The 27,793-nt window shown below is 38.3% G+C and overlaps 2 protein-coding genes and 1 pseudogene across 2 annotated transcripts; 1 reads left to right on the top strand and 2 right to left on the bottom strand.

Annotated features, from left to right (window-relative positions):
* Positions 1-2,930: 2,930 nt before the first annotated feature.
* Positions 2,931-3,965, bottom strand: LOC103446318 (uncharacterized). The gene has a single exon (XM_008385403.4). It carries the CDS (start codon positions 3,801-3,803, stop codon positions 3,267-3,269), a length of 537 nt encoding a protein of 178 aa, XP_008383625.1. The 5' UTR covers positions 3,804-3,965; the 3' UTR covers positions 2,931-3,266.
* A 14,032-nt stretch (positions 3,966-17,997) lies between these two features.
* On the top strand, positions 17,998-19,727 carry LOC103404134 (peroxisome biogenesis protein 7). The gene is made up of 2 exons (XM_008342995.4): positions 17,998-19,312; positions 19,578-19,727. The coding sequence occupies exon 1, from the start codon at positions 18,334-18,336 to the stop codon at positions 19,306-19,308; it is 975 nt and encodes a 324-aa protein (XP_008341217.3). The 5' UTR covers positions 17,998-18,333; the 3' UTR covers positions 19,309-19,312; positions 19,578-19,727.
* Positions 19,728-19,937: 210 nt separating this feature from the next.
* On the bottom strand, positions 19,938-22,014 carry LOC103404510 ((R)-mandelonitrile lyase 2-like; annotated as a pseudogene).
* Between the last annotated feature and the right edge of the window lie 5,779 nt (positions 22,015-27,793).

The following is a 27,793-nucleotide window of genomic DNA, read 5'->3' as shown; positions in this document are numbered from 1 at the left end:
TTCGTCAATCCTTCTGTGAGTACAAATGTTAATTTTCAGCCTAACAAGTGCATGTTTTGTGTTGACGAGGACAAATTTATGTGGACGGTGTCAATGGTTTATGTAGAGTTTGTCATTTTTATATTAGTTTGTAAATGTATTACAACTATTGAAACGTGGGCAATACAATAGTTTAGGAGATTTATATATAGTTGGCCCTAAAATATATCATCCTCTCTACTCTCTTGTGATCTTGCTTATTTTCAATTTTTTTGAAATAGTTTTTATGACCGAAAAGTTACGAGTTCGAATTGTAAAAATAATCTGTTTACAAAATAAGAATAAAACTGCATAAACGTTCCTTCGTAACCATCACAAAACAAAGAATCTTATTATTTTGAGGTTTCCCTTTTTAATCATTACGATCTTCTGGTTATGGGTATGGGTCAATTGCTGCATGGTCCACTTTAATTGAAGAGTTTAGTTTTAGAAAGTTGGTAGCAAAGCATTTTCATTATTTATTTACTTTTGTGAATTGTAAATAAATTTGTTATGTTCAACTACGAATGATGGGTTGAATATTGTTTTCAGTGGGAGCTGATATTTGTCTAATCTATTATTCTACTGTTTCAACCACAGTATCAGAAGATTTTTTTAGTTATACATATCTTCACATTTAAGTCACGTACCTTTCCTTCAATAATTCTGCTTTAAATTATCAAAAATACATATGTATAGGTTAGGAATGGGGCATCGATACACATTTTGACACATATTTTGTAGAGTTTACGTTATCATGTATTACAACGATCCAACTGTCTATCTTTTAGTTCTTCTTTTAAAGATCATGTCTACTAAAAAACATGCAAATTCGAAACCATATGAAATTTGGATTGAATTATTATTACTTTAGTGTTTCTTTGCAAAATTGTATATGTCCATCTTCTATACTACATAAATATTTTAATGGTTTTGGATTTGTTTAAACTTTTTGCAACAATGATCTATGATTCTATAAATGACAAATTTAAATATAAATAGTTTGTTTGTTGACATACATTATGTAGTAGACTTTTACCAAATTGTGTCAAACAAATGAGTGTCGCTCTATCCTAACCCTAACCCTATATATGATGCATTGTAAATTTGTAAGCATCGTTTATATGTCGTGTATATATAGGCAAGGGCCAATGGAAGTAGGAATCCGAGTCCAGAAAATATATATGCGAAGATTTTTCGAGGACTCTACGAATGTTTGGTACAAGTTCCTTTTGGGCCTACTAAATGTTTGATGTAATGCATCCTAGAATATCTCGACATATTGCGTTGACATCACTCAACAAGTTCTTTTATATCACTCATTAGATTGTTTTGGCATATGCTGATATATGTTGATATATGCATGACAAGCCACCAAATAAATAAATTGATTTTTTTTATGCGCTTCGCGCTCAATTCCTGACTAAAAAAATTTGTATTTACTACTGGGACCTTCAAAGTATAAATTCTGCATCCGCTATTGCATATAGGTGCAAGAAGATTAACCCAAAGATGTCTGACATGTGCCAAAAGGATCAAGTGAATGAGATAATACAATTTCAATCATATATCTGAACTCTGCGATGCCTTTTTTGGTTGGCCCCAGATGGTGGGACTGCCAGGCGCAGGAAAAAATTCATATATGGGGATCGGAACATGGGGTTGCTCTTCAAAGTCTCAACCATCTGCCTCTGCCACCGGCCAATGTCAAGAAAAAAGGTCAAACCCTACTGTGATTACCTTTACAGGATGCCATTCGCACCATCTCTATATCTAATTAATCATTCTCAAAGAGAACAACATGCTTAAAGACATGCCATATACCCACTTGAAACTTGAAAGCTAGTGCAAAGCTTACATTTGCATTATCCTATATGTGGTGGAAAAAGCTATGTGGGGACTATCATTTCCATCCTCAAGATGACCTTGATCATCATCATCATCATCATCATCATCATCATCATAACAATTGATGCCATAATCCAGCTTTACTATTAATACGGAGATGTAATCGGTAATATAATTCATAAAAATAAACGATGCATAAATTTTTATTTATCTCATTTACTGTCATACTAATTTTCCATCCATATCTTCATATTTGACATACGTATGGGAATTATTTGTGTAATTAGAACACCAAACATGATGTAATGTAATAAAACGTACTCATGTTCATTATAACGACGTAGATATGACCTACAATATCAATTTGTTGTCCACGCATATGATAATGCATGGATCGATTACAATATATTTGTGGTTGTGTTCGCACAAAATATGAGAACTAGCTAGCTACTGATGTACATATGTAGTAATCATTACATCAATATCCAACATAAAAGGATTACCGACACAGATGACAACCTTGGGTGCTGGATGATCATTTCCATTTGGTTTTTTAGTCAAAATAGTCTCAAATGGATATAAATGATCATTGAGATTGTCCATCATCAATCATTCTGATTCATTCTGTGAAAAATATCTGTTAAATTGAAGAAACTACCAGTTTAAGGAGAATGATTGATTTGACAAATATAACCTCAATTTAACGGAGATTTCTTACAGAATGACCAAAATAGTTGAACGCGGGACAATCTCAAAGATTAAAATGAGAGGTTATGCCAATTTTAGAGATAATTTTAGATAAAGATATAAAGCAAATCAAATATTCCAATGCCACTTCTATAATTATATCACAATCACACCTTGCGACTTTAATTCATTTCCATATGTATGATATGCAGCACAGTAGTCTCTTTCCTCAGATAAACTCCTCCTTCCACATTGATAAAAGGAAAAAAGAAGAAGAAAAAACTCCTCCTTCCACACGAAAGAAAACAGAGAGTTAGGCAAAACCAGAACAATTTAGTTTCTTGATCTTCACCCCTCTCCAAAAATTACAAGATTAATTAGATTTCATAATATCCATTGCATGAAATAATTAAACAAAAACCACAGACAGACATACGGATTAATTACCATGAGCCAATGATTGAGACCCTCTCATAGAACTTGTTTGCCTATTATTTCTTCTTTCCCTATTTTTTTTCTATATATACAAAACAAGAAACAAAAAACAAAGAAAAAGGCAGAAAATTAAGGAAATTAAAAGAGGTAGAAAAAAAAAAAGAATTGGCAGTAGTACTTTTTTTTTTTTTTTGCAAACCCTACTAAAATATATGAACCTTTAAGACAAATGATAAAACTAAGAAGAAGAAGATCGAAAGAATGAAAATCCGCCAATATTACACATCACTTGGTGACTCACAAATGCTCTCTAAGTGCGGCCTCCAAACCCCAACACGTCCTCGCCGCCGATCCCGCTGCGACGAATGCTTTTCCGACAGTATTTCGCTCAAGTACCGATCATTTATCAACAGGTTGGTCATGGTGATGCTGTTCAAAACAACGTTGTTGTTGTTGGTGACGTTGTTGTTTTCGGCGTCTTTGATTCGCTTCTTCTTCGCCGACGACGATCTTGTCCTCCCCTTCTTTTCGGACGTCTTCGAAGCGGCAGGCATCGGCATGAGGAAGTAAATCTTTCCTCGTTGGAGTTCCGCGTCGGGCGGAACGATCACGATCTTGGGAACGACCCCGTCGTGATCGGACGCCGACGAGGAGGGCTTCTTGAGGACGTGCTTAGGGTACGCCTTCATGATCTCGCTGGCCCGGATTGTGCCGCTGATTTCCTCGACTCTGCCGTTAGAGTGTACGACTCGAATCACGTCCAAAGCTCCACATGGAAGAATGCAAGAGATGCAGCACCTGATGGTGTTTTTCATGGCTAGCTGCTGCCTGCTGCTGCTCCTGCTTTCTAGCTAGCTATGTTTTTTCTCTCCCTCCAATGGTCTCTCTTTGAGAGAGGAGAGAGAGAGAGGAAGTGAGGGAAGTAGTGAATGAAAGAGAGAATACAGAAGTCTCTTTAATTAAAAACCCTTTTCTGTTTTTTGTGATTGTAACAAATGATGGTTTTATAAAATAGTACCAATTTTTTTGACAATTTATTTAGACATACAAAATTAATATATTTATTATGACAATTTTAATATAAGGAGAAAATGCATATCTCTATTATATATTATCAGTGTTTTCTTTTAGGCGATTTATTTAATATAATTAGACACACAAAATTAATACATTTGTTCTAACATTTTTAATATAATTAAGTGAAATTTTCATATTTCTATTATAAAATGTGTTAAATTTACGTGTTGAAATAATTTCATTTTTTTTAGACCTTTTGATTGTGGGATGAGCTAGCTAGATGATGAGGAAATTTTCTGCTTATGACTCGCTTAGGATGAAATTCATGGCATGAATAATTGCACCTCCCTCTGTACTTTGCCCTTTTGGTATCCATCATTTAGGGCCCACCCCACCCCATCCCTCTCTTTCTTTCCTTCTCCTTCACCAAGTTCAATAATTTGGGGTTGGTTTTAAAGGATTGGGGGTCCTTATGGAGGGCACATGTTCGTGCACGACTGGGACTGCCAGCAAAGGGGTGCCCTAGCTCAAGTGTTTCAGTTGAGGACTGACACGTGTCGTAACAAGATTGATTAACTACTTTACTATTTTCTAATTTAGTGTGTGGAGGCTACTTGTATGTATATGTGGGGTTGATTGAGAGGGAGTGAAATCGATCGGCTTTGTTGGGACTCGGGAGTGAATTGGGAATAGAAGGGGTGGGAAATGAGATCAAATCTTTTGTGTTTAAAATGGGTGTGGCATCTTTGTTACTCAAATTATTGATTGATACATTTTTTAAAAATTTAATTTTCTTAATTTTGTTGTCGAAAACTTAATATATGTCAGTCAATTATTGAAACCACATAAAAACCACACTTATTTTGAATGCAGAATATTTGATCGCGTGGAAAATGCGGCATAGTGAAAATCTTCTTTTGAAAGAGGGGATTTGTGATCTCTCAAAGTTTCAATATCCCAAGCAACATCATGTGGGTTGTGGTTTTCATTGGAAAGTGAGGTGTGATACATCACTTCTTTTAAACTTTTATCTCTTTGTGGTTTTTGGATTGCAAAGTGATTTGACTCAGTGTGAATGTATTTGCCTATTTTGCAAAAGGATTTTGCTTGCCTCATCTTGACATCGTAGGTCTACCGTTAGTGAATTCACTTCAATCAACAGTTTACAATTGTTCGTGTTGTTCATACTATGTACTAGTTGTTTGTAACTTCGTTTCTATATTCTTAATGTGTACCAATTGATCACGAACTTCTGATTAATAAAATTGGTTTTTGATCTAATCTCACATATGCTTGATGTGGAAAGCGAATGGTTCCTACTTTTATATTAACTTTTTAAAGCAAATGAAAGTAAGCTTAAGATTCAAAATCACTATGAATTGAGTTAATTTTTCATTCTAAAATTAGGTAGATTTCATGAGAGATGTGAGAGTTCTTTCTCCCTTATCTTAGCTTAAGACGACTTTAGAGATACTATTGGAAGTAAATAAAAAAATGTAAAGAGAAGATGTGACACCATAAGAAATTATTCAATCTAATCTATTCGAGAAAGATTTTTTCAAGATTGATTTGATTGTATAAATTTATCATGGATTGTCCTTTAGAATTAGAACATCTCCTTGGAACCGACCCTTAGATTTGATGAGAAAATAATGCAAGCTATAGTTAAAACTGTCGAAAATGATTGATAATTGCCAGTTAATTATGTCCCATCCACAACAAGCCCCGTCCATTAAAGCGGGCAACATGTGAGCTATGGAGTGGAGGGGGCCATATACAAGAGTTCTTGATTTTTGTATTGGAAAATTAAACTACGACAATGACTCATTTACACTCTTTCGAATACCACCGATGTAGTTCAGGGTAATAGTATGATGTTATATGTTTTAAGCTTTTTATGCAATATTATTTGTTCAATTTAAAACATTATTATACGTTTTAGAGTAATTTCATCCCTCCCAATTGCAAGGGGGATTGGGTGATTCAATCCACCAAAACCAACAAAAGGAGCTCCGCCCCAGCCCAAACAAGTCGGTCTACAATCAAAAGAAGGAGGCCTGAGTGTTCACTCGTCGTGCCTTAATCGCCCAACCTAGCGCCTTAAGACGTGTGACGTCACCCACATTAATTTTTTTTTTTTTTTTTTGTGTTAGGCGCGTGGGCTTTACGTGCGCATGAGTGCAAGTGGCCGACCAACCCTGCAGTGCTAGGCCCGCGCTGTAGGCGTACTCATCCCTCACCCATTCGATTTGCACATGATTTCTATCCTACGGTCCTGATTTTTTCAACAATTTTTTTTAAGAAATAAAGGAAAAATATAAAAAAAAAAACTTATTAGCTATTGTGGCCCACGTGGCACAATATGGGGTGTTGGATTACAAAAAAAATTTTAATACAATGGTTCATAGTAATTAGGTAAGAAATAAGTATTAAAAATTATACAAAAATTAGAAATTAAAAAATCATGACATGTGACGAGGTCGGTTAAAAATCTTATTTCAAATTAAACATAAATTTATATGTTCATTAATTATTTAAAAAAATTAATGTCAATTGCTCAGACAATTTATTTTAAAAGTAGAAATACACTCGAGCAATTACTGTCCACTAAAACATCCCTTTGCTGAACGGCCCGAACAATAATTACCAAGGTTCTAAAAGACGCTAGGCGCTAGTCGGGAGGCGGGTTGGGGCCTAGCGCCTTAGCGGCTAAGCGGGGTCTAGGCGGGCACTTAGGCGGACTAGGCGGATTTAATTAAATCTATTATATTTCGGGTAAATAAGTGTCCGTTTATACTTAAAATATATATAATTTCATCATAAACTACAAAATGGAATGACATATATAGTATGAGCTATTGGAACATAATGAAAACATGGAGAACAAATATATAATGTGTGTTCCTTTAAGTATTAAACAAGTTTCTTACAATTTATTGAAAAAAAACTAAAATGCAAAATGAAAGTTATCTATTTTCTGTCTAAGTAAGTCACAACCTAGGCGGGTGCCTAGGCGGTCTAGGCGAGCGCCTCAGTAGGTTTAGGCGTCATTTCTTAATTTTCAAACGCTTAGGTATTAATTGGAGTGATAGCCAACCGCCTAGCGCCTAGGTGAGGCCTGAGCGGCATTAAACGAGGCTTAGGTGGCGCTAGACGGGAATTTTTAGAACAGTGATAATTACTTTTGTGGGTTGGATTGTTTCATGAATATTTGTAAATTAGCGTTGAGAACCCAAAAATTACATATCCACTATATCGAAGGTGCAGCAGGTGTTCAAATAGTGGATTTGGTATAATTCAAATCTGGAGCCCACAAAGTCCACCGGAAATTTGCAAAAATAAATAAATAATCTGTGCATTAGAGAATTGTTATTAGCACTTCAAAAATTTCATTTTACACTCCTTATAATTGTATTTTTCTTTCTAATTATAAAAAGTTTGGAGTGTCAAACGAGATTTTTGAAATACTAACAATTCTCATAAATTATCGTGAGATTATATATGAGGATATATTATAGTAAATGGAGACCAAACAAATGGAAACATAATTAATTGAGTCGTTCGGGAAGAGTCCAAATCCGGCCGGCTGAAAATTCAACTCCATTCTAAAATTACGGGAACCTGTTTGATTGCCCCACGACAAGAAATCAAGCTATTGGAGAATTCATTCATTGTGTCAAGGTCAAGCTACCTTCCTTTTCTTTTCGGGAGAGCTTTTGTAACGGTTATGGTTTGTGCACTTGATAAATAATTATAAGGAGAAAATTTTAATATTTGTTGGAAACGACTCATAGCATACTTATTCGTCAACAATTGCAATAACATCATAGGGAGGTGTGATTTTTTTTTTCTGGTAGTGCTTTACGGTAGTTCTTGGATTTGGTTTCTCCATGGCTGGTGAATTATGGAGTTATGGTGTTTCTTTTAACATATGTGGCTTTTGGTTCGCTCTAACGATTATGTTTTGTTAATGCTCAAAATATCTGGTCAACAAAAGACAAGTATGGTTGGCCCTTGGTAGGCTCGGGATAAAGACTATAAGAAATCGAAAACAAGGTTTAAGTGGTTCACCCTTAAAAACTAGGTTGTGTCCACTGTAGCGCTTTGTATATGTATTGGATATAGGTTACAAGATGCGTTTGGTTATAGTGTAATCTTTTCTTTTTTCTTGTGTATTTGACCGATTATAAGAGGTACTCGTCTCCCTTAGATAGGCTTCCAATGAGCCCCAAAGATCTTGGGTTCTCAAATACTTCACCGCTCTAGTATCAAATGATCTTAACACATAAGCTTAACTTGTTGATGACTCCTCTATTTAGTCGACACGTATAGATGAAGTGACGGTTGCTCACAACTAGTTCCAAGGTTTTCTAGGCTAACACGTATTGTGCGCTCCGCTTAGTCTTGAGTAGCTGAGGAAATGTCGACATGAGCGCTTGAGTTGACAACCTTTATGTCTTTTCATAGGTTTTTGTTTTCGCTGATAGCTAACATGTGGTTTGAAGTTGACATCTATAATGGGTCTGTTTATGGAGCCTTGTGCTATAAAGTAGTTAGTTTGCCTACTTGCCTCAAATGGTCGAGAAGTACTTTATGAGAAGGTGCTTGGCCTCTTTGTTGATCGTCCAACCAGATTGTTGAGCGGTCATTTATGGCTCTTGAAGCTGCTTCCTTTAGTTCTATTAGGTTGGTTTTTGAGCCTAATGTTTCTAGGCCTGTATTATTTTAAAGGTCTAAATGGACACCGAGTAAACACGTTTGACATGTTTCTCTTATATAAGTTTATTTTTTTAATCATGCATTTAAACTAATTTTTGAAACTTGGTTAAACTTTCTTTCTACATAGACACTCGTAAAAATCTAGGTGATTTATGCACAAAGTATGTGTTTCAGCTATGCATATATAGTTAACAATTGCCCACACACTCATGATCAATATGCTAGAGTAGAGTACGGCTTTAGCACATTTATGGTGAGTTTCCATCATTAGGCCAACCATAATTAACCAAGAGGGCTTGGCCTTAAAGATTTAGCCATTTAGGGCCTGGAACAATATACGTGCCTTGATTGTCTCCAACAAATTTGTGTGAGTTTTCTCTACCACACATCAAAAGTGCACATTTCACATGTCTGAATAAGAGCCGTTAGACCTCGTTAGGTTAAACAATCTAACAATTTTTATTCCGATGTGTAACTTAAATGTGAAAAAGCCTCCAAATTTATAAGAAATGAGGAGGAAATTTAATGGTGACAAGTTGTGGTCCTAGTTCAAGAGTAATGGAGGAAACAAAGTGGGCCAATATCAAAGTGAGCCCACAATAGAAGTGGTGATTCAAATAGGGACATTCTGGTACAAATGGAAGGCACACAGAAGTAGCCTAGGCCTATGGCGATGGTCCAGTCCAAGGGCTGGGCTAGAAATTAAAAACATGGGAGACATGTCACAGTTGGTCATTTGTGTTTTGTATTCACGGAATGTATCAGGAGGCTTCCACTGATAACGAGTCTTGGGGCTTCTTGTTTATATGCTGGGTTCTGGAGTTTACACTAAGGGGGGTGTCGTTATTGGGGTTGCTGTATGTGCAGCGCTCTTTTTTCATGTTAATTAGACAACGTGTTTTTTTTATGCTTTTTATGTTATATGTGTCATGTTAATTAGACAACGTGTTTTTTTTTTACTTAAGACGTAATTTTAGTTATTGATGTTCACGTTTGAGTTTGGATAGATTTTTGTTATTACTATCTTACATCCTTTAAAAAAGCATCTTATTTATTAAAAGAAATATAGAAGGCCTTATGGTTGAATTTTGTTATAACTCTCACAATATCCTTTAGAATATATAATTTTTTTGATAATCTGTAAAAGTTGTATTTTTATTTTTAATTTGCGGCCATTCATGTGTTATTTAATGAGTGGTTCACATCATTTTTCAATTCATGTGAAAGTTGAGTTGGACATGAGTCCGTGATGATTATTTAAATAGATAACGGGGAAATTATCAAAATCGTGAGGGTTATATAAAATTAGAAAAATTAAAAGGAAAATTAATGAAAAAAGCTTGAAGGCTTTGAGTTTTAACGATAAAATAATATCATGATTGATTTTTTAGTGTAAAAATATGGTTTTTCGTTAAAGTAAACAATACATGGAGCTTTTCGTTAAAGTTCCCAAAATAAAAAAAAACTTATGAATGTAAAATTAGACGAAATTTAATGGGCAATATGTAATTTACACATAAAAAAAGGAGATGTGTGTACTTTTATTTCTTTTTGTTGTAGGTATAATTTACTGAACAATTATGGAGGCCATATAGAGATAGAAGGTGCGGCATAGAGAGATGTGTAATTGTGGGTGTGTGTTATTCCACTCCATTGTGCATTTATTTATAGTAGTAGGATAGGTAAAAATGTTTCCCTTTAGGATTACAACATTTAATAGGTAATCTACTCCTAATAGGAATATAAGATACATTCCCATATATATTAGGATTTACACAATCACATTCCTATTCCAATAGGACTACAACATTCCCCCTTGAGTATGTAAATACTCAAGTAAATGGCGCATCAGGTCTTCAGTGATAAAGCAAGTATAGTTGATGAAGTCGTTGGCACAATGAGCGAATGCGAGTCTCAAATCAATGGAAGAATGCTTAAAAAGGTAAAACTCACAAAACCTCGCTATGGTAAAACCCAAGGTGGGAGAAAAACCCATAGTATAAGGAGAAAAGTGAAAAGTTGCATTAAGTCAAAACTATACGTTTTTTGGACGCAAGTAGAAGAGCTCACAAGGGTATGATCAGCCCATGATGGGTGCCTCGTTAAAACCTAGTTAGGTAGCAAAAACTCAGTGGGAAAAATGCTCTTAATCATAGGGAAAAAGAGTACATCAAGTTCAAGTGAGTATACTTCGGGATACTCCCCCTGAGTTTGACATAACTTCCAAATAAGAAATATAAGCATTGTATATGAATAGTTAGGCATACCAATTTCTTGGACAAACTTTTGGAAGGTTGACTTCGGCAGTAATGTCGTGTAGAGGTCGGCAAGGTTATCTGGGATCGGCTTGCATGACTTCAATCTACTGATGCTTTGCTGATGTAGATGTGGACGCAATATGTCTTGGTGTTGACTTCGTTGATGTATCATGGCTTGGTCGGGTTGATACATGCGGCATAATCTTCATGGATCGTCGTTGGGACTCAATGATGGATGAAAACCGCAAGTACTTCAAATATGCTCAACAAGAAATCCTAACGATGTCTCACTTGTGGCATAGTGAAGTCAGGTGAGTCTTGGAACGATTCGAAGATTTCGCAACTAAGGTCATATCATGGATCTCCAAGATATTGTGATATCCCTAATGGTAAAGACATAACTATTTGGGGATGTTGCCTTATGCGGGTTTGATAAGTAACCTGCGTCAGCATAACAAACAAGGCAAACATCATTCCAAGGATCAGAGGGTTGGATCCATTTAAGATGCGTTGGGATTTGATTTGCCCAAATTCGTAGTACCTTCAGGGTACGTCTTTAATACCAATTTAGTGGTTGCGTGTCGGCGCGGTACTGCATCTTTACCAAGATCAACAGCAAATGAGACGTCTTGTCTAAATACAATGAACTAAGTACAACAAAACGCAAAGTTGAACTTTAGATATGGAATTTCGGATTCCAACCTCTTCAAGGGTCTCATTTGCATATAACGTATGGACGATCAAAGGTATACTCAAAAGTGACACCTTTAGGGTATAGTTCGACTGGTAAACCAAAATACTGTTAGAACAATGCTTCAGGTCACGACATAAATGAATTTTCCTAAGATCATTCATATCAAATTCCATCTTCAGGTGTGAGGCAGTTTTCTCAAGCTCTTCCGGAGTCTTAGTAAGATTCGTGTTAACGACATAAACTGTAACTTTAGCAATTTGGAATAAGACTTCATAGTTTAACACGCAAAGGCATAATTCATATCCATGACTGATCAAATAATCACTTAGACATGCATACCACATCTGTCGGATTTTTCAATCCATAAGTGAACGCCTCAAAATGAGTTAAGAGGGTGTTCCGTGGCTTGGAACTATTTGAACCAGTTCATGTAATTCTTCGGGAACTTACATGTAAATCTCCATATCTATATCCCTATGGAGAAAACACTAACCATATTTCATAATACTGCTATCAATCACATGACGTTTTGAGAGAAACCTTGAGCTGTAAGGTGTGCATCATATCGCATTATTTCATTCATCTCATAATGCTTCCTTTCCCATTTGTAACACAATAGGGTTACCTTGGGCAGTGTAGGAACGACAGGTCTAAACACACTTTGGTAATGAATTTGACCTGGATTGTAACTTTAGTTGTCCAATCAGTTCAACGTTGTCACTTAATCAACGGAACACGGTTCGATATCGTCGCCTTTCATTTATGTCGGTAGCTACCATATAAGTGAAAACATCATCGATGATAATCTCATTTTAATTCCATTTTTTGATCCAAACTAGTATACTGGACCAAGAACTTTAAGTCTCGGGAGAAATCCGGATTAATCTCATGCAATGGAAATGATTTGAGATAGCGATCAAGTATAGATTTATTTTGTGTCGTGCCTTCCTCTTCTAGAGAAGTGAATCCTACGAACCGAATGATCTGTTGTGCTCAAGACCAAGAAAAATTGATTGGTTATCTGCTGGTGTACTGGATTGTCCAACAGGAGCATCCAAACCGTCCAACAAGGGCAGCACACTCTCCAAGGATGTTGACTCGACGTCCGTTAAGTACGTCTATCCTTGCAGACATGTTTGCAGCTGGTATATGATCTCGTCTCTTTAGCTAGATCAGAGGAATGCTTCTGGAGCAACATTCTGAAAGCTAGAATTCATCGCACTTACTTATTACACTTGTGCGGTATGGGGATCGAGATGAGACATAATGGCCAACGTCCATGCAAATTCATGCCATTCTACAGGAACGTTGACGTTATTATCTCCCCGCAGGAAGATTGTCTCATTAAAGTGACAACCCGCAAATGAGCAGTAAAGAGATCGCATGCAAGGGCTCGAAGAGAGCTAGTTTGAAAGAGAATCATAATCGAAAAAGATTCACATCTTTCTTTGAGGACCCATGGTGGTACGTTGCGGCAGCACAACTTGGCACATAGAATGCTCACCCAAATGCGTAAATACAAAAATCGTCAAGTTCGTACCCACTAACCAACTGTAATGTCATATAGGTTGGGTGGCAATGGGCCTCAAGGTAGACCAACATAACTGCGTACAAGGATTGCATAGACCTAGGCAGAAACCGAAAACTTGGTACGTTTACCGAAATTCGGGCGATCATTTAAATTGCGTTTTATGATCATTAGGCAAGGATATTTGGGGTGAACATGAGAATTCAATGTTCAATTATAAACCCAAAATACATGCAATACTTTATAAAAAACTGTCGATATAAACTTTCCGGTATTATCCAGTCTCCCGGACTTTAAGGGATAAGTAGGGTGGTGAACCCTTAATCGGCCAAGGGGTTTAGCAGTAATGTGTGTGGACAAACATGTGACCAGTTTGTCGATTCATCAACCAAAACCATAAGTATTTATATGGTCCGCATTTTTTGTTGGATTAGTCCACATATATTCCTTTGAATCCATTGTGAAAAGAGAGTCGTGTCGTATCTTTGCAAGGAAGGATATAGAAATCAATTTCCCAAATGAGCGGGCTTTGGCAAAATGTGCTTGTATGCACAAGATCCTTACTTCAGGTAAGTGTCCCAAAAGGTCGTGCCAAAATAAGTAAACTGCTCAATCACCCAGCTTCAGACCTGCCACATGTGGTGTGTTCTCAGTTGGGAGACAACCCATTGACCATAAATCAAAGCTTCAGGCTCATTTTTAGAGGTGGTGCAAAGATATTTCACTCTATTTTCTTCAGTGGTTCATTTATGATCATTGTCATCTCGAATATTCTTAAAAACTCAACGTTAGGGAGAATTTAAGGTCCCTTAAATGGTGATTCAGTACCATTCATACAACGAGGAGTGTGCCAATGCTCTTAATCAGGTTGGATAGACCTGAATTCGTTGTTAGAGATGTGATTTATGAGTAAAGTTAATGTGCGTAGTACACATTCATCCAGACAACTAACTCACGTGTTGAATTTAATCGGTCACATGTATTAAGAAACATGATTCAATTAACTCATATTCGAGGACAATATCAATAAAATTATCTATAAGTAAAACAAACACCAAAATATCAAAGAACATGGAAAAATGTTCACAAAGTAAATGGTTTACTAAGGGGATTCAGCCAATAAGGTCATCCATGTCAAAATTATGCTCTTCCAACGATGTTCGGTGAAGCAAAATTAGTCTCACATATTGACTACTAGAATGGTACTCTTTAACAACATTGGTAGGGGCACGAATAGGTGCATAACCAATAGTATATTCCATCGAGACGAAAATAGATTCTGCAGGGTTAAGGTTCGGGAATATTTTCCCTTATTCTTGAAGTTTTAGGTCTTAGGTACCAATGATGATGCTTCGGGCATGATGCCACACCTTAGCTGGCCCTGATTCTACCATATGTTGTAAAAACAAACTTGAAATTGGATTGTGAGAGAATATGCCATTCGGTGTATCCCTGCTGAAGCAGTTCATCACCATTCGATAGGCTTTAACCGAACTAGGTCGAGCTATTCGGTAGACTCCAGCCGAACTGGGTCCATACCTTTCTCTCACGTTTGTGGTAGTAATCAGATTCGAGAATTTGGTAACTTCCGCTTTCAACACTACTGCTTCAGGGGCGAGCTAGAAACATGGAAGAACAAGAAAAATATTCTCTAGTCAATATTCGATTGGATTTATAAACTTCATAATTGTACTCATTCATGGACATAATCATGGTGTGCTTCAAGCAATGTCTTTCATGATTAGATAGTCTGTAAGAGCGAGCCAAAGAGCCATGGAATCCTCGATCGAGAAGTATTTCCATTTGTAATGATTTGAGCATAAGTCTTTAAATGAAGATCATGGTTGAGGCTTATTCAGCTTTTCTATGCCATTGTTGACTTCAATGGTTCTCAGCTTCTTGATAGTCAAGTGGAGATTCACTTCTTGTACCCCACATTGAATGGTTTCTATTAGAAACGTTTAAATCAGGAAAATCGAACTTGTTACAGTACGACAATCCATTGAATGGAGGGAACAAGATTGTGATTGGTATTATAGGAATGAATCATCCATAAGCATTAAAGTTAGAAGATTAAAGTTCCAAGACATGGTTTTCATGAAAAACGTCGGGTTTTCATGGGTGTATTGTTTTATGAAATCTTTGGGTTTCAAAGGCACTAAATTTGAAACTACAAGTTCAATTTAGTTTATGAACGTTTAGTTCATAAAAGAGAGGTTCCTGCAAGAACACATAATGCAATATACAACTAAGTGTAGTGGATTTGGGTTGCTTCAGAAACTCAAGTGTGAGTGCTTCGGGACTATGAAAGTATGTCAACGGTTCAAAGTATAAAAATAAATTATTGAATCATTAATGTCCAAAAGTGATCTTCAGGTTAATAATTTTAGATTCATTATCAGATTAATGGACTGCAAGTCACTTTTAATTAATTCAATAAATCGGGTCATACGAGGTCGATTGTAGAAGCTAACTAATATTAAAATAATATTATTAGATCGAAAATAGAGCCCTAAAAATAATTGGGCTTGGTGCAGTGAGCAAAAAGCTCGAGTGGCTACTAGAGCAGCCCGTGGGGTGGCTGTAGGCCATGGGTCTAGAGATGGAACAAGCTCAAAGTCTTACGGGGTGGCACGGGCAGGTCCAGCGAAAGCTGGCATGCGGGTTTGGGTTACGGGAAAAAGGCCCAGCCTTTTAGGGTGGTGCATGCCATGGGAAACACCTAACTAGTTGGGCTTGAATGAAGGTTGTGAGCCTGGGCTGGTTGCGTGGTTACGAGCCACGGTGCAAGGACAAAGGGTTGCATGCCTATCCATTGGGATCCCAGGCCGAGACCTGTTATCAGTATGCACAGTGATGGTGTGGTGGGTGTGCCGCACCATGCCCAAATCCTTTTTTTTTTCATTTTTTTTTTCAAATCCCTTAGGGTTTAGGAAACCCAAATTTGCTTCTAATTTATTTTATATAATTTGACTCACAAAATTTAATTGTGCGATGTATGAAACAAATATTTATATTGACAAATATATGAACATATACAATATATATATATCAGAAGGAAAATATAAACATAGGGGGTTCATGCATCATGGGGAATGTTTTCATGCTTCAAGGTCGTTTCAAATATTTTACTTTATTTTAAACGTACCTGATTGGCAGAAAAGAATAAAAGCCTTTGAATTTGTAGAAGATCATTCGCAGAAAGCTGGAATTGCATCTCCAATGCGTTGTATCACGTTCGACACAAAAAAAATTTAAATTGAATCAATAGCATGTAGATCAATTCAAAACAATAAATTAATCACAAAAAGAATTATTAAAATGTAATACTCCCCTGATTAAAGAATAAACTCTCTTTAGCGCAGCGTGAAGAGCATGCTGATAACGTGTTGTAGGTATAATTTATTGAACAATTATGGAGGCCATATAGAGAGAGAAGGTGCGGCATAGAGAGAAGAAGAGAGAGACGTGTAATTGTGGGTGTGTGTTATTCCACTCCATTGTGCCTTTATTTATAGTAGTAGGATAGGTAAAAACATTTCCTTTTAGGATTACAACATTTAATAGATAATCTACTCCTAATAAGAATATAAGATACATTCTCATATCTACTAGAATTTACACAATCATATTCCTATTTCAATAGGACTACAACACTTTCTTATTTTTCACGAACTTTCCACATTCCAAGAAGATGGCTACATAAAAAAGTAAACGCCAAAAGAAAAAAAAAATAATGCCAAATAATCGGAAGGACTCGTCAGGAGGCCTCCACTAATAACGAGTCTTGGGGCTTCTTGTTTATATGCTGCGTTCTGGAGTTTACACTAAGGGGGAATATTGATGAAAATGACTTGAAAATTTTATGTTTTAACGATATAATAATACTAAGATTGACTTTTTAGTGTACAAATATGATTTTTTATTAAAGTAAATAGTACCGGAAATTTTTTTGTTAAAATTCCCAAAATTAAAAAGCTTATGAATGTAAAATTAGACGAAATTTAATGGGCAATATGTAATTTATACTTACAAAAAAAGATGCGTGAACTTTTAGGCCTCGTTTGGCACGCCGTATAAGACCACCAGATAGTATTAATAGTACGAAACAGATGTTTGGTGAACTTCGTATTAAATAAGCACCGGATTATTTAATCCGGGCCCACTCATTTTATACTCCTCCCACCCGCTTATTTATCCCAACCAAAACCTCGGTATAATTTAGTCGGGTCATCTCTCTCGCTCACTTCGTCCTCCCTCTCTCTCGCTCACTTCGTCCCCCTCTCTCTCGCAGCACTCTCCTGGCTCACTTCGTCCCCCTCCTTCGTCCCCCCATTGCTCCGCCGCTCATTCCTTCCCCAATAACACCGACCCCCGAACCTCCACATCTCCTCCGCCGCTCCCAGCAACCCAACTCTTTCGTTATGCAGAATTCTCAGAACTCGAGCTGCAAAACGCTAACTTTTCGAATTGGGTTTCTCTAGGAATTGTAGAGAATTATAGGACTGGAGATGTTTTATGAGTTTTTAGCTTAATTGTTCCCTGATTTTGTTGATGGATTTGGGCGATTTGGGGGTGGGACGGAGAGATTTGGGACAACTTTGTGGCTGCTGGGTTCTTCCTGCATTTGACAACTTTGTTTTTTTCTATTCTTTTTCTTTTCCAGTAATCATCAAACTGGGTTTGGGGGGGGGGGGGGTGCAGAGAGATCTGCGACTGCGAGAGAGGGAGGGAGTTTGGGGGTGCAGAGAGATTTGCGAAAAAAAAAAGATGATTTCAATTTTTTTTTAATTTTTTTTTAAGTTTGATTTCTCTTATCCGGTATAATACCAAACACAGTATAAATAATACGGTCATTAATCTGATACTGCACCAAACACCCGATTAATTTAGTCAGTACTATCCGATGACTATTTATCCTATCCGACAGAAATAGTCAGTACAGTCCGAACTGCTAAACGAGACCTTATTTCTTTCTTATTTTTCACAAACTTTCCATATTCCAAGAAGATGACTACATAAAAAGTAAACGCCAAAAAAAAAAAAAAAAAAAAAATAACGCCAAATAATCCGAAGGACTCGTCAGCCTCCGAAACCCCCAAAATCGAAAGCCAAACGCGGACTAAACAATGCCGGTGTTCAAAACTCCGTTCAACGGTTACTCCGTCAAGTTCAGCCCCTTCTACGAGTCCCGGCTCGCCGTCGCCACCTCTCAAAACTTCGGCATCCTCGGCAACGGCCGCCTCCACGTCATCGACCTCTCTCCCGCCCCTCTGGGCCCCGGCGTACCCCGCCAACCAATCACCGAGCTCGTCTCCTACGACACCGCCGACGGCGTATACGACGTCGCATGGTCTGAGTCCCACGATTCCCTCCTAGTCGCCGCCATCGCCGACGGATCCGTCAAGATTTACGATACCGCTCTGCCCCCGGCCTCCAATCCCCTTCGCTCCCTCCACGAGCACACGCGCGAGGTCAGCTCCGCCGATTACAACCCCACGCGCCGTGACTCCTTCCTCACCTCCTCCTGGGACGACACCGTCAAGCTCTGGACCGTTGACCGCCCTGCCTCGGTTCGAACCTTCAAGGAACACGCATACTGCGTCTACTCCGCCGTATGGAACCCCCGCCACGCCGATGTATTCGCCTCCGCCTCCGGCGACTGCACTCTGCGCGTGTGGGACGTGCGAGAGCCTGGATCCACCATGATCATCCCCGCGCATGAGCTCGAGATCCTCGCGTGCGATTGGAACAAGTACGACGACTGCTGTATCGCCACGGCGTCCGTCGACAAGTCGATCAAAGTCTGGGACGTGAGGAGCATAAGGGTTCCGATCTCAGTGCTCAACGGCCACGGCTACGCCGTGAGGAAGGTGAAATTCTCGCCGCACAGGCAGAGCTTGATCATGTCGTGCTCGTACGACATGTCGGTTTGCTTATGGGATTACATGGTGGAGGATGCGCTGGTGGCGCGGTACGACCACCACACGGAGTTCGCGGTGGGCGTGGATATGAGCGTGTTGGTGGAGGGGCTTCTGGCCAGTACTGGTTGGGATGAGCTTGTGTATGTTTGGCAGCACGGGACCGATCCTAGAGCGCCGTAAAAGGGTAGTTTTCGATTTCTGATGGTCGATTTTGGCTATGATAGTTTTCGAAATTGTGAATTTTGTGATTGCTGCAATGCTGTTACTGAATCATCCTTGAACTTGTATAGAAGATTTAATAAAGCAAGAAGCTTTATGTTTGCTTGATAAAATGCAGACCCACCAATCTTTACCTGCATTGCATTCTTGATTGCGGTTTTCGCTATTATCGGATAATCACCTGTTGTGGTTTAGTGTTTGTGATATGATTTTGTGGTTTGTTGTGCAAGATGCAAGTGATAGACATTGCGATTGGTACTCGTAGCGGATTGCAGGTCAGAGCCTTGCCGTCCTCCATGCTTTTTATGATCTGATATTTCCGATTTGGTATGCAAGTACATTGTTGACACTATCAGCTTAGAGTTTGTTTGTTGCTTGAAGTTGGAGCTGTTGATTTCTCTTTCTTCTTTTATAGACACTTTGGCTTGGCTTCCTGTAGCAGTAATCTTGCTCGAATGCAGTTTGAAAGATAGTGACTCATCAACTATTTACTTGTACTGCCACTGTAAAGTAATTTTGGGCTGATTCGCTAGCTGGTCTATACCACTTGGTCTTTGGGTAGGTAAGCAAGTGGTGCAAATGATCTGCACCTAGTCGAGAAAGCCCTTTTCTGCCTTCTGGGCTTGGGCTAGACTTCGGGCCTCTCTTTTCTTTTTGGGCCAACTCCCTTTTGAGCCCAAAGTGTAAGTTTTAACCCAAACACATATACCTGCCATTCAACAACATAGTTACTAAGAATTATAGTGGTTGCTAGTAAGTATATCACACACGCACAAAAACACATATACCTGCCCAACATCAAATAGAAGCCCTGAGGGTGTCTCCCCGGTGCGGAGGGAATGTGGACGAATCAACAACACGTAATGCGTTGATTCCCTTAACACGCAAACCGCCATCAACCACCTTCCCAACAAGGCATCCGCCGTGGCAATGCCAATACGATGCCACTGTATCTTTACAGAATTTCTCGAAGGATGCATCATCTGTACGGTTGTTTGGCAAGGGTTGTCCCAAATACTCGAAACCTTCTCTACCCTCCGTTTGCCATACTTTATATGGTTTTGAAGTTTCTGTCCTTAAAACATTGCCTATACTTTTCATACCGGCTACACAATTAGCAAGGTCCGTCGAATCTGAAAAGTAGTTGAATTTGACATTTGGAGGGATTGTGACATCAAAAGATGAATTCAGCATGAGAGAACCATGAGACAAAGGTCCTGGAACTTTGCTAAGAAAGTGAGCAAAAGTCGAATTTGGAAGGGGATAAGAAGAACTAGGAAAAAGGCTGTAAGCCGGAGTCGTATATGGCGGGAGCGAGATAGAACATTGGTAGAAATTGTTTGTAATGGCTAGACTTGTCACAATAGAGGGCTCCAATGGATCATTTGGGGTCAAAATGTTAATGAAATTGCGATGGTTGTCATACATAAACTGCCCAACATCGGGAAGATCAAGAACAACTGGGATTTTTTGAGATGATAGTTAAGACTTTGGGCCAATCCCACTAAGTAAAAGAAGTTAAGGAGACGCAATTGTCCCAGAACTTAATATGATTTCTCCTTTATCGTGTACAAGTGCCCGATGAGACCTTCCATTAGAATCCCTATATATAACTCCTGTAGCTGACAAAGCTGCATCAAAGAAAAGCTTATAATCAATACTCGAACGAATATAGAGAAATTGTATTTGCACTTGGAGTGTCTAACCCTACACTCCCTTTGTTAATGTTTTAAGATAATAAATATTAATTTTGGTGTCCCTTTTAAAATAATACAAATGTAACATACTTGTTGATTTCTTAGACAACGTTGAGAAGATGATCTTCTCTACTGTGGCATGAACTGCGACTCGCAAGTTGTTTGGGTCTCCTTTATTAAGCAGTTCATCACCTGCATGTCTCGTTCCATTATTGTCAAAAGTTTGAACCTGTAAATCTAGTTCCTTCTATGTGATCTAAAACGAATCCATTGTTTGGATCATATCCACCAGCCTCCAAAAATGCTTTTTGCGCAACAGATTGCCAACCACCGACCGAATTATTTGGCCTACCCACAATAGTGTTTTCAACCCACTTATATGTCTTATTAACCAAATCCATGTCCCATTCAATTCCTGACTCATTATAGAATGATATGTTAGCTCGAGCATAGACACCGGCGTTGATCATGCTCGTGCCCCCGAGGATCCTGCCTCTTACGGTAGGAATGACATCTTCAGACATGATCCTTTGAACCGGTGTATTTCCATCATCTTCTTGGTAGAGAATGTATAGAAACCCATCTTGATTCAATAGGTTCGGATATGCTGTAGGAAGGCTGCCCCTTTCTAGAACGAGCACTGAGTATTTTGCAGATAAAGTTGCTGCCAATGGACACCCTGATGTGCCCCCTCCAACTACGATGTAGTCGTATTTTTCTCCTAACGGAAGATCAGTAGCATTGTACACAAATTTCAAGTAACCAAAATCTGCATAATGTGAAGAGATGAAGATTTTCGTAAGTATAAATACATGAAGTAAACTAAAATCTATTCACTCTTGGTTTTCTAACATTGCCGGAGTAATTTACGGTGAGCATGAGGAGGGCCTAGTGAGTGAACCCCTGATTGAAGATGAAGACCAAAGAGGAGTAACACCAGTAGTATAGCTCACATTGATGATTCCTGCATCTGCATGTTTTCAAAACCAGATGGACTTACGTATGTTTTACTCTATACAACTCAAAACCAGATCGATTATGTATATATACACAACAAAATTAGGCCATTAATAAAAAGTCAGCATCGTCCACTCAGAAGTTGCAGAGCAATTAGAAAACCACTAATTTTTTTCAATGAGGCCTGCGGGGGATGTCCACTCCCTAGTTGGAATGCTGACGAAACAAAATTTGTAAAACGTACGATATTATGGTGTAATTCATCCTCCACTAATATTGCTGATTTTCCTAGTTCTTCAGTGGCCACTTTCCTAAATGCATTATGCATTTGGATGATGAGCCAAATGTAAGAATCCTATGTCGACTCAACTACTTAGGATAAAGGAGAAGTAATAAGTTGGTAATACAAATCAAATAGAGTTTGAATACATGTAAAGCTACATCCATAATTGAGGAATACACTTCCAACGTGCATTTGAAAATAGGCACTAATCACAACTACTCCATACACAGTTGGATTGGGTGTGCAACGAGGGTGAACAACCAACCCTCCACGATAGATGGAAGTTGGCTACCATTGCATCTACCAAAGACCACTCACACGATGGTGAGAAAGACTCATAAGAGGAGAGAAAAGCTCGCATAAGGACATTGCTGATTTTTTAATTTTTTTTTTTCCAAATGATATCAGGAAGGGGAAAGATCACTGACACGGGGAACGTCAGAGACTTAGCAGAGAGAACCCTTTGTGTAGAAATTGCAATTTCAAACGAAGAGAATTTCTTGTTGGGTTGTAGACGGAGTCTGTCAATGAATTTCTCACTAGATATGAATATGCTAGGAATTGCATTTCAGAGGAGACTTACCAGATTGGAGTAAAGCTCCAACCTTTAATCACCAATCAAAAGCTTCTCAGTGCCACCTATGCACCAGTAACGATCTACAATACCAACTTTAGCAGACCCAACACTTTATCTGAAAAAATCAGGCCAACCCAGATAGAATCCAAGGCAACCCATTAGTTATTTTACAAAACAGAACTACCCAATAATCTTAAGGCTGCAAATTTCGTGGTTTAATCCACAAAATAAACGGAAAAACTTTAAAGCAGAGCAAGCTCCGGAACTATCCAGGTTGGGTTGAATGGGTTTGCTGATATGAGCAATGTGGAGTTCAGGAAGACTTCCTAGTCTAAGAAGATGCAAATGCCCCGCCCGGGGGGTGGGTAGTGAAGTCATGTGATGCTCCTTCTGCTTTGTATTGGTGGAAGAATGGAGTTGTGACTGGTGTCAAGGACCAAGGCAGTCGCGGTGTGTTTCAAAATCATTTATTTCATTAGCTAGCTAGTAAGTGCATTTCAATTATTTACAAGTTTATTTGAATAGTTCTGAGTATTATTGTGGTGAAAGCTTGGACTTTTAAAGGTCAGATATCGCAAATGTTGTTTGGGCAGCAGTGCGATATTTGGGTTAGGTGAGTTGGTCAGGACAATATCATTCCCTTACACTCATGTTCAAATCTCCTTCCTGTAAATTTGTTGTGAAAAAAAAAGGGTTAAATATCTCTTTAGGATAGATGCACTACATATGCATAGTTAATTAGTTGTAAGCTTGTTGACATACATCTTTTACTCTAAATAGGCTTCACACTTAAAGCTCATGAATTGATGAAAAAGGTTTCTAAAAAAGGCCATCTTTAGTGATTACCTTTCACTGGCTTCTGCTGTTTTACTGAATAAACATGTTTCTAAGGGAAATGATAATAGATAATACTTTTCCTCTTCCTCAACTTTGGAAAAGAACGTTTGTAGTGTTCATATGAAATGACATATCATCCGCACTACTTGAAGTGACCTAGAAGAGGTACTTCATTAGTTATCATTTTACTCCCCATTTCTCTCAGCTGGGCAAGATGCACAGTCCGTACCTTCCTTCATGATGGCAGCGCCAACTTTTTTGAACGGAAGAAGCTGCTAGCTAGTTGCTGCTCCTCAGAGGGCGGAGTGACCTTGACAAAAATGCGACCAGTTTTGGGAGACTATAGTTTTCAAGTTGTAAACCATTAGAACAAAGACATCAACTTTTGTGCGGGACTTGACAAACATGGTCGAGATTGGTAAGCCAGTGAAGAAGCCCAATTCTGACCCAATTTACAAGTTCTTCTCCGTAGAATCACCTTTCTTGAGTGCTTCCAGTATTATTATTGTTATTATTATTACTAGATCCGTAAGCTCCATACAATGCCTTGCTGACGAATAACATCTCCCACAGAAACAATAGAGATAATACTCTTCATGGTAATTAACATCGATGTTTTTTTTCTTTTTCAACATGTATTTGTAGTTTTTGCATCATCACCTTCTTCATATGCTTAGGGAATGCCATTTTCAGATAACCAGCATTGGCTCTCTCACTCTTTCGATTCCATTTTGGCGTAGAACTTTCCTCTTCGCTGATGGTTTAGTTACCCTGTGCGTCCATATCTAGTGCACATGCAGTAAGGTCAGCAGTTCATTAAATCCTGAAATATCAAAACCAGGAATGAAGGTTAGGATTCCAAGATGTTATTGGTCACCAACCTGCTGCAAATTTCCACTGAGGTAAAATAGAAATAGTAGCAAGCCAAATAAAGAAATAAAAAACGGCAAACAGATTTTCCAATGCGTAGCTATTGGTCTCGAGGTTAGATCCGAGAGAACTGCATGCAAAAATCACATCGATCAGATACGAAGTAATATCTGAAGTAAAATTAATTTCAATGCGCGCAGATCCTATAAGTAAGAAGATCTTCAATAACCGACAACGAAAATTCTTTGTTGATGTTGCCCTATCCATTACAAACCTTAGATTTTTAAGTCCCTACCAGAAACAATGCAAAAGCTTTCACGGAAAGTCTGTTGACTCCACCGTATCAGACTGAAAAGCATCAAGAAATATCCCAAAATCGGAAACCTTTGTATCTGACGGATTAATAGGGCACAAATCATTTAGGGCTGTGATTTTAATTGGAACAAACAATCGTTGCAGTAAAAAGTACTAGGTTTACGTCCATTTTGATGACTTTGTCAAGCAAGTTGCCAGCAAGTTGACTCTCTCTTTGCATAGCTAAAAAGTACCAAAAACCTCCGATTACCTAAAAGACCAATGAGTAGTGAGTTAATAATCGCACATGATTTGAGCTATCTTTTGTTGTGATATGATTAATTCATATATATATGAACAAGACTTACATGACTAGCAATGATGTAAAGAAAGAGATTGAATCCACCTTAAAAATCCATGTCAACAAGAGATATTTATCAATTCCTATTCCAATCTAGGTTGTAGGAGAGTATTGAGTTCTTTACATGATACATTGACACATCCCGGTCCGGAGTCCACCACATCCCGAGCCCACTCCACGACCGTAGCACGATATTGTCCGCTTTGGGCCCCGACTACGCCCTTACGGTTTTGTTTCTGGGAACTCACGAGAACTTCTCAGTGGATCACCCATCATAGGATTGCTCTCGTGCGCTACTCGCTTAACTTCGGAGTTCCGATGAAACCCGAAGTAGCTCTCAAAAGGCCTCGTGCTAGGTAGGGATGAGAATATACATATAAGGCTTACATAATCCTCTTCCCTGGGCGATTTGAGATGTTACAATCCACCCCCTTAGGGGCTCGACGTCCTCATCGGCATACTTCCGGCCAGGGATTGGCTCTAATACCAATCTGACACATCCCGGCCGGATGTCTACCACATCCTGAGCCCACTCCACGATCGTAGCACGATATTGTCCGTTTTGGGCCCCGCCTACGCCCTCACGGTTTTGTTTATGTGAACTCACATGAGAACTTCCCAATGGGTCACCCATCATGAGATTGCTCTCGCGCGCTACTCGCTTAACTTCGGAGTTCTGATGGAACCCGAAGCCAGTGAGCTCCCAAAAGGCCTCGTGAGTTCCGATGGAATCCGAAGCCAGTGAGCTCCCAAAAGGCCTTGTGCTAGGTAGGGATGAAAATATACATATAAGGCTTACATGATCCTTTTCCCTGGGCGATGTGAGATGTTACAATCCACCCCCCTTAGGGGCCTGACATCCTCGTCAGCACATTTCCGGCCAGGGATTGGCTTTGATACCAAATTGTCACATCCCGGCCCGGGCTCCCACCACATCCAGGGCTCGACTCCATCATAGCACGATATTGTCCGCTTTGGGCCTCGACCACGCCCTCATGCTTTTGTTTTTGGGAACTCATACAAGAACTTTCCAGTGGGTCACTCATCTTGGGAATGCTCTCACCCGAGCTCGCTGAACTTCGGAGTTCCGATGGAACCCGAAGCCAGTGAGCTTCCAAAATGCCTCATGTTAGGTAGGGATATAAATATACATATAAGACTTACATGATCCTCTTTCCTGAGCGATGTGAGATGTTACATACATAGATACGAATAACCTGTGGGACATATTGTAACAAAGCAAGAGTAGTCATAAACTCCTTGGCACGCAAAGAATTCGAGCCCCTTGTTTTTGGAAACAATATAAATGTTAAAACATGGCTGTCATAGCAGTGGTAAAGAGAAATAGGAAAATTCAGCAATTGTTTAATTGATAGGATAAATAAATGGTACGTTTTATTTTAATTCGTTCAATTGCTTTTTGTTTTCATAAAATATTTAGAAGCATTTTTACTCAGCATCATTAACTTTAGGATATGCTCATTATTCTCTTCAAAGACTGTCACATAGAAATCACAATAACTCTGGTTAAGACCAATTTTTTTAATTATTAGAAAAGATTTCTTGGGTTAGGGGTGAACAAAAACGGATTCCTGAAGAGTAGTATTTTAGTTAACAAAAAAAGAGTCATATATTCTTTTTTCTTTATAAAGTTTATGTTATTCGTTTGAAGAAAGTAGAAAAACCCAAGTAAGAATGGTTTATACCCAATGGCTTTTAGGGTGCAGTCAAAAGTAGGTATCCGCAATTTGAGGGCAATCCCTTAAATCAAGAGAAAAGCAGATTGACAATGTTCATAACTGAACCTACCATGTTATGTTATGCATCTTTTACTTTTTAGAGACGAATCGAACAAAAGATTCTACTTTGTTGGTGACCAATTTCAAAACCGAACTTCTTTGAATTTGTTGACAAAACTCTTGCATCCGGAGAAAATTGGATTGAATATTTAAATATAATTAAAGGTGGAACAAGTGTTGGAGAGTCGCATCATCACATGCCAATGGGTCCTCCAATTGCCACACTTTCACCATGAGTCATTGAGTCCATTATAAATAGATCCAAATTATTCGATCCAAAAAATACTATTTCGGTTTTGTGATAGAAAAACTTGAAAGCGCTTTTAAGAAATACTTTCAAGTTTTTTTTTTATTGAAATTTTTATTTATAAAAATGATGGTATGGCTCTAACAAAATGGCTTCAACTAAAACAAATTCATTACGTGCATACTTGTATTTTAATGAACGTTCCGAAGCGAGATTTTAGCCTAAAATCTCATCATGCATGTTTTGTTATTTGAAATGAGAATTCAATATTATGATTTTGATATTTTCAGTGTTTATTAACATATGGATATTTCACCTATTCAGGGTTTTAAACTTCTCCGTATCTCTAATCATACATAATTAAAAAAAAAAACTACTGTTTTTCACACACCATCCTATATACAATAACTGAAAAACTAAGAATTCGATTAATTATGGAAGAGTAATTGATCTCGATGCCATTTATATTCTTCTAAATATTTAATTTTTAATTCATAACTTTTTTTCGTTCTAAATAAATAAGT

Source organism: Malus domestica, chromosome 10 (assembly GCF_042453785.1).
Source record: "Malus domestica chromosome 10, GDT2T_hap1".
Taxonomy (NCBI): Eukaryota; Viridiplantae; Streptophyta; class Magnoliopsida; order Rosales; family Rosaceae; genus Malus; species Malus domestica.
This window is presented reverse-complemented; position numbering and strand designations above follow the sequence as displayed.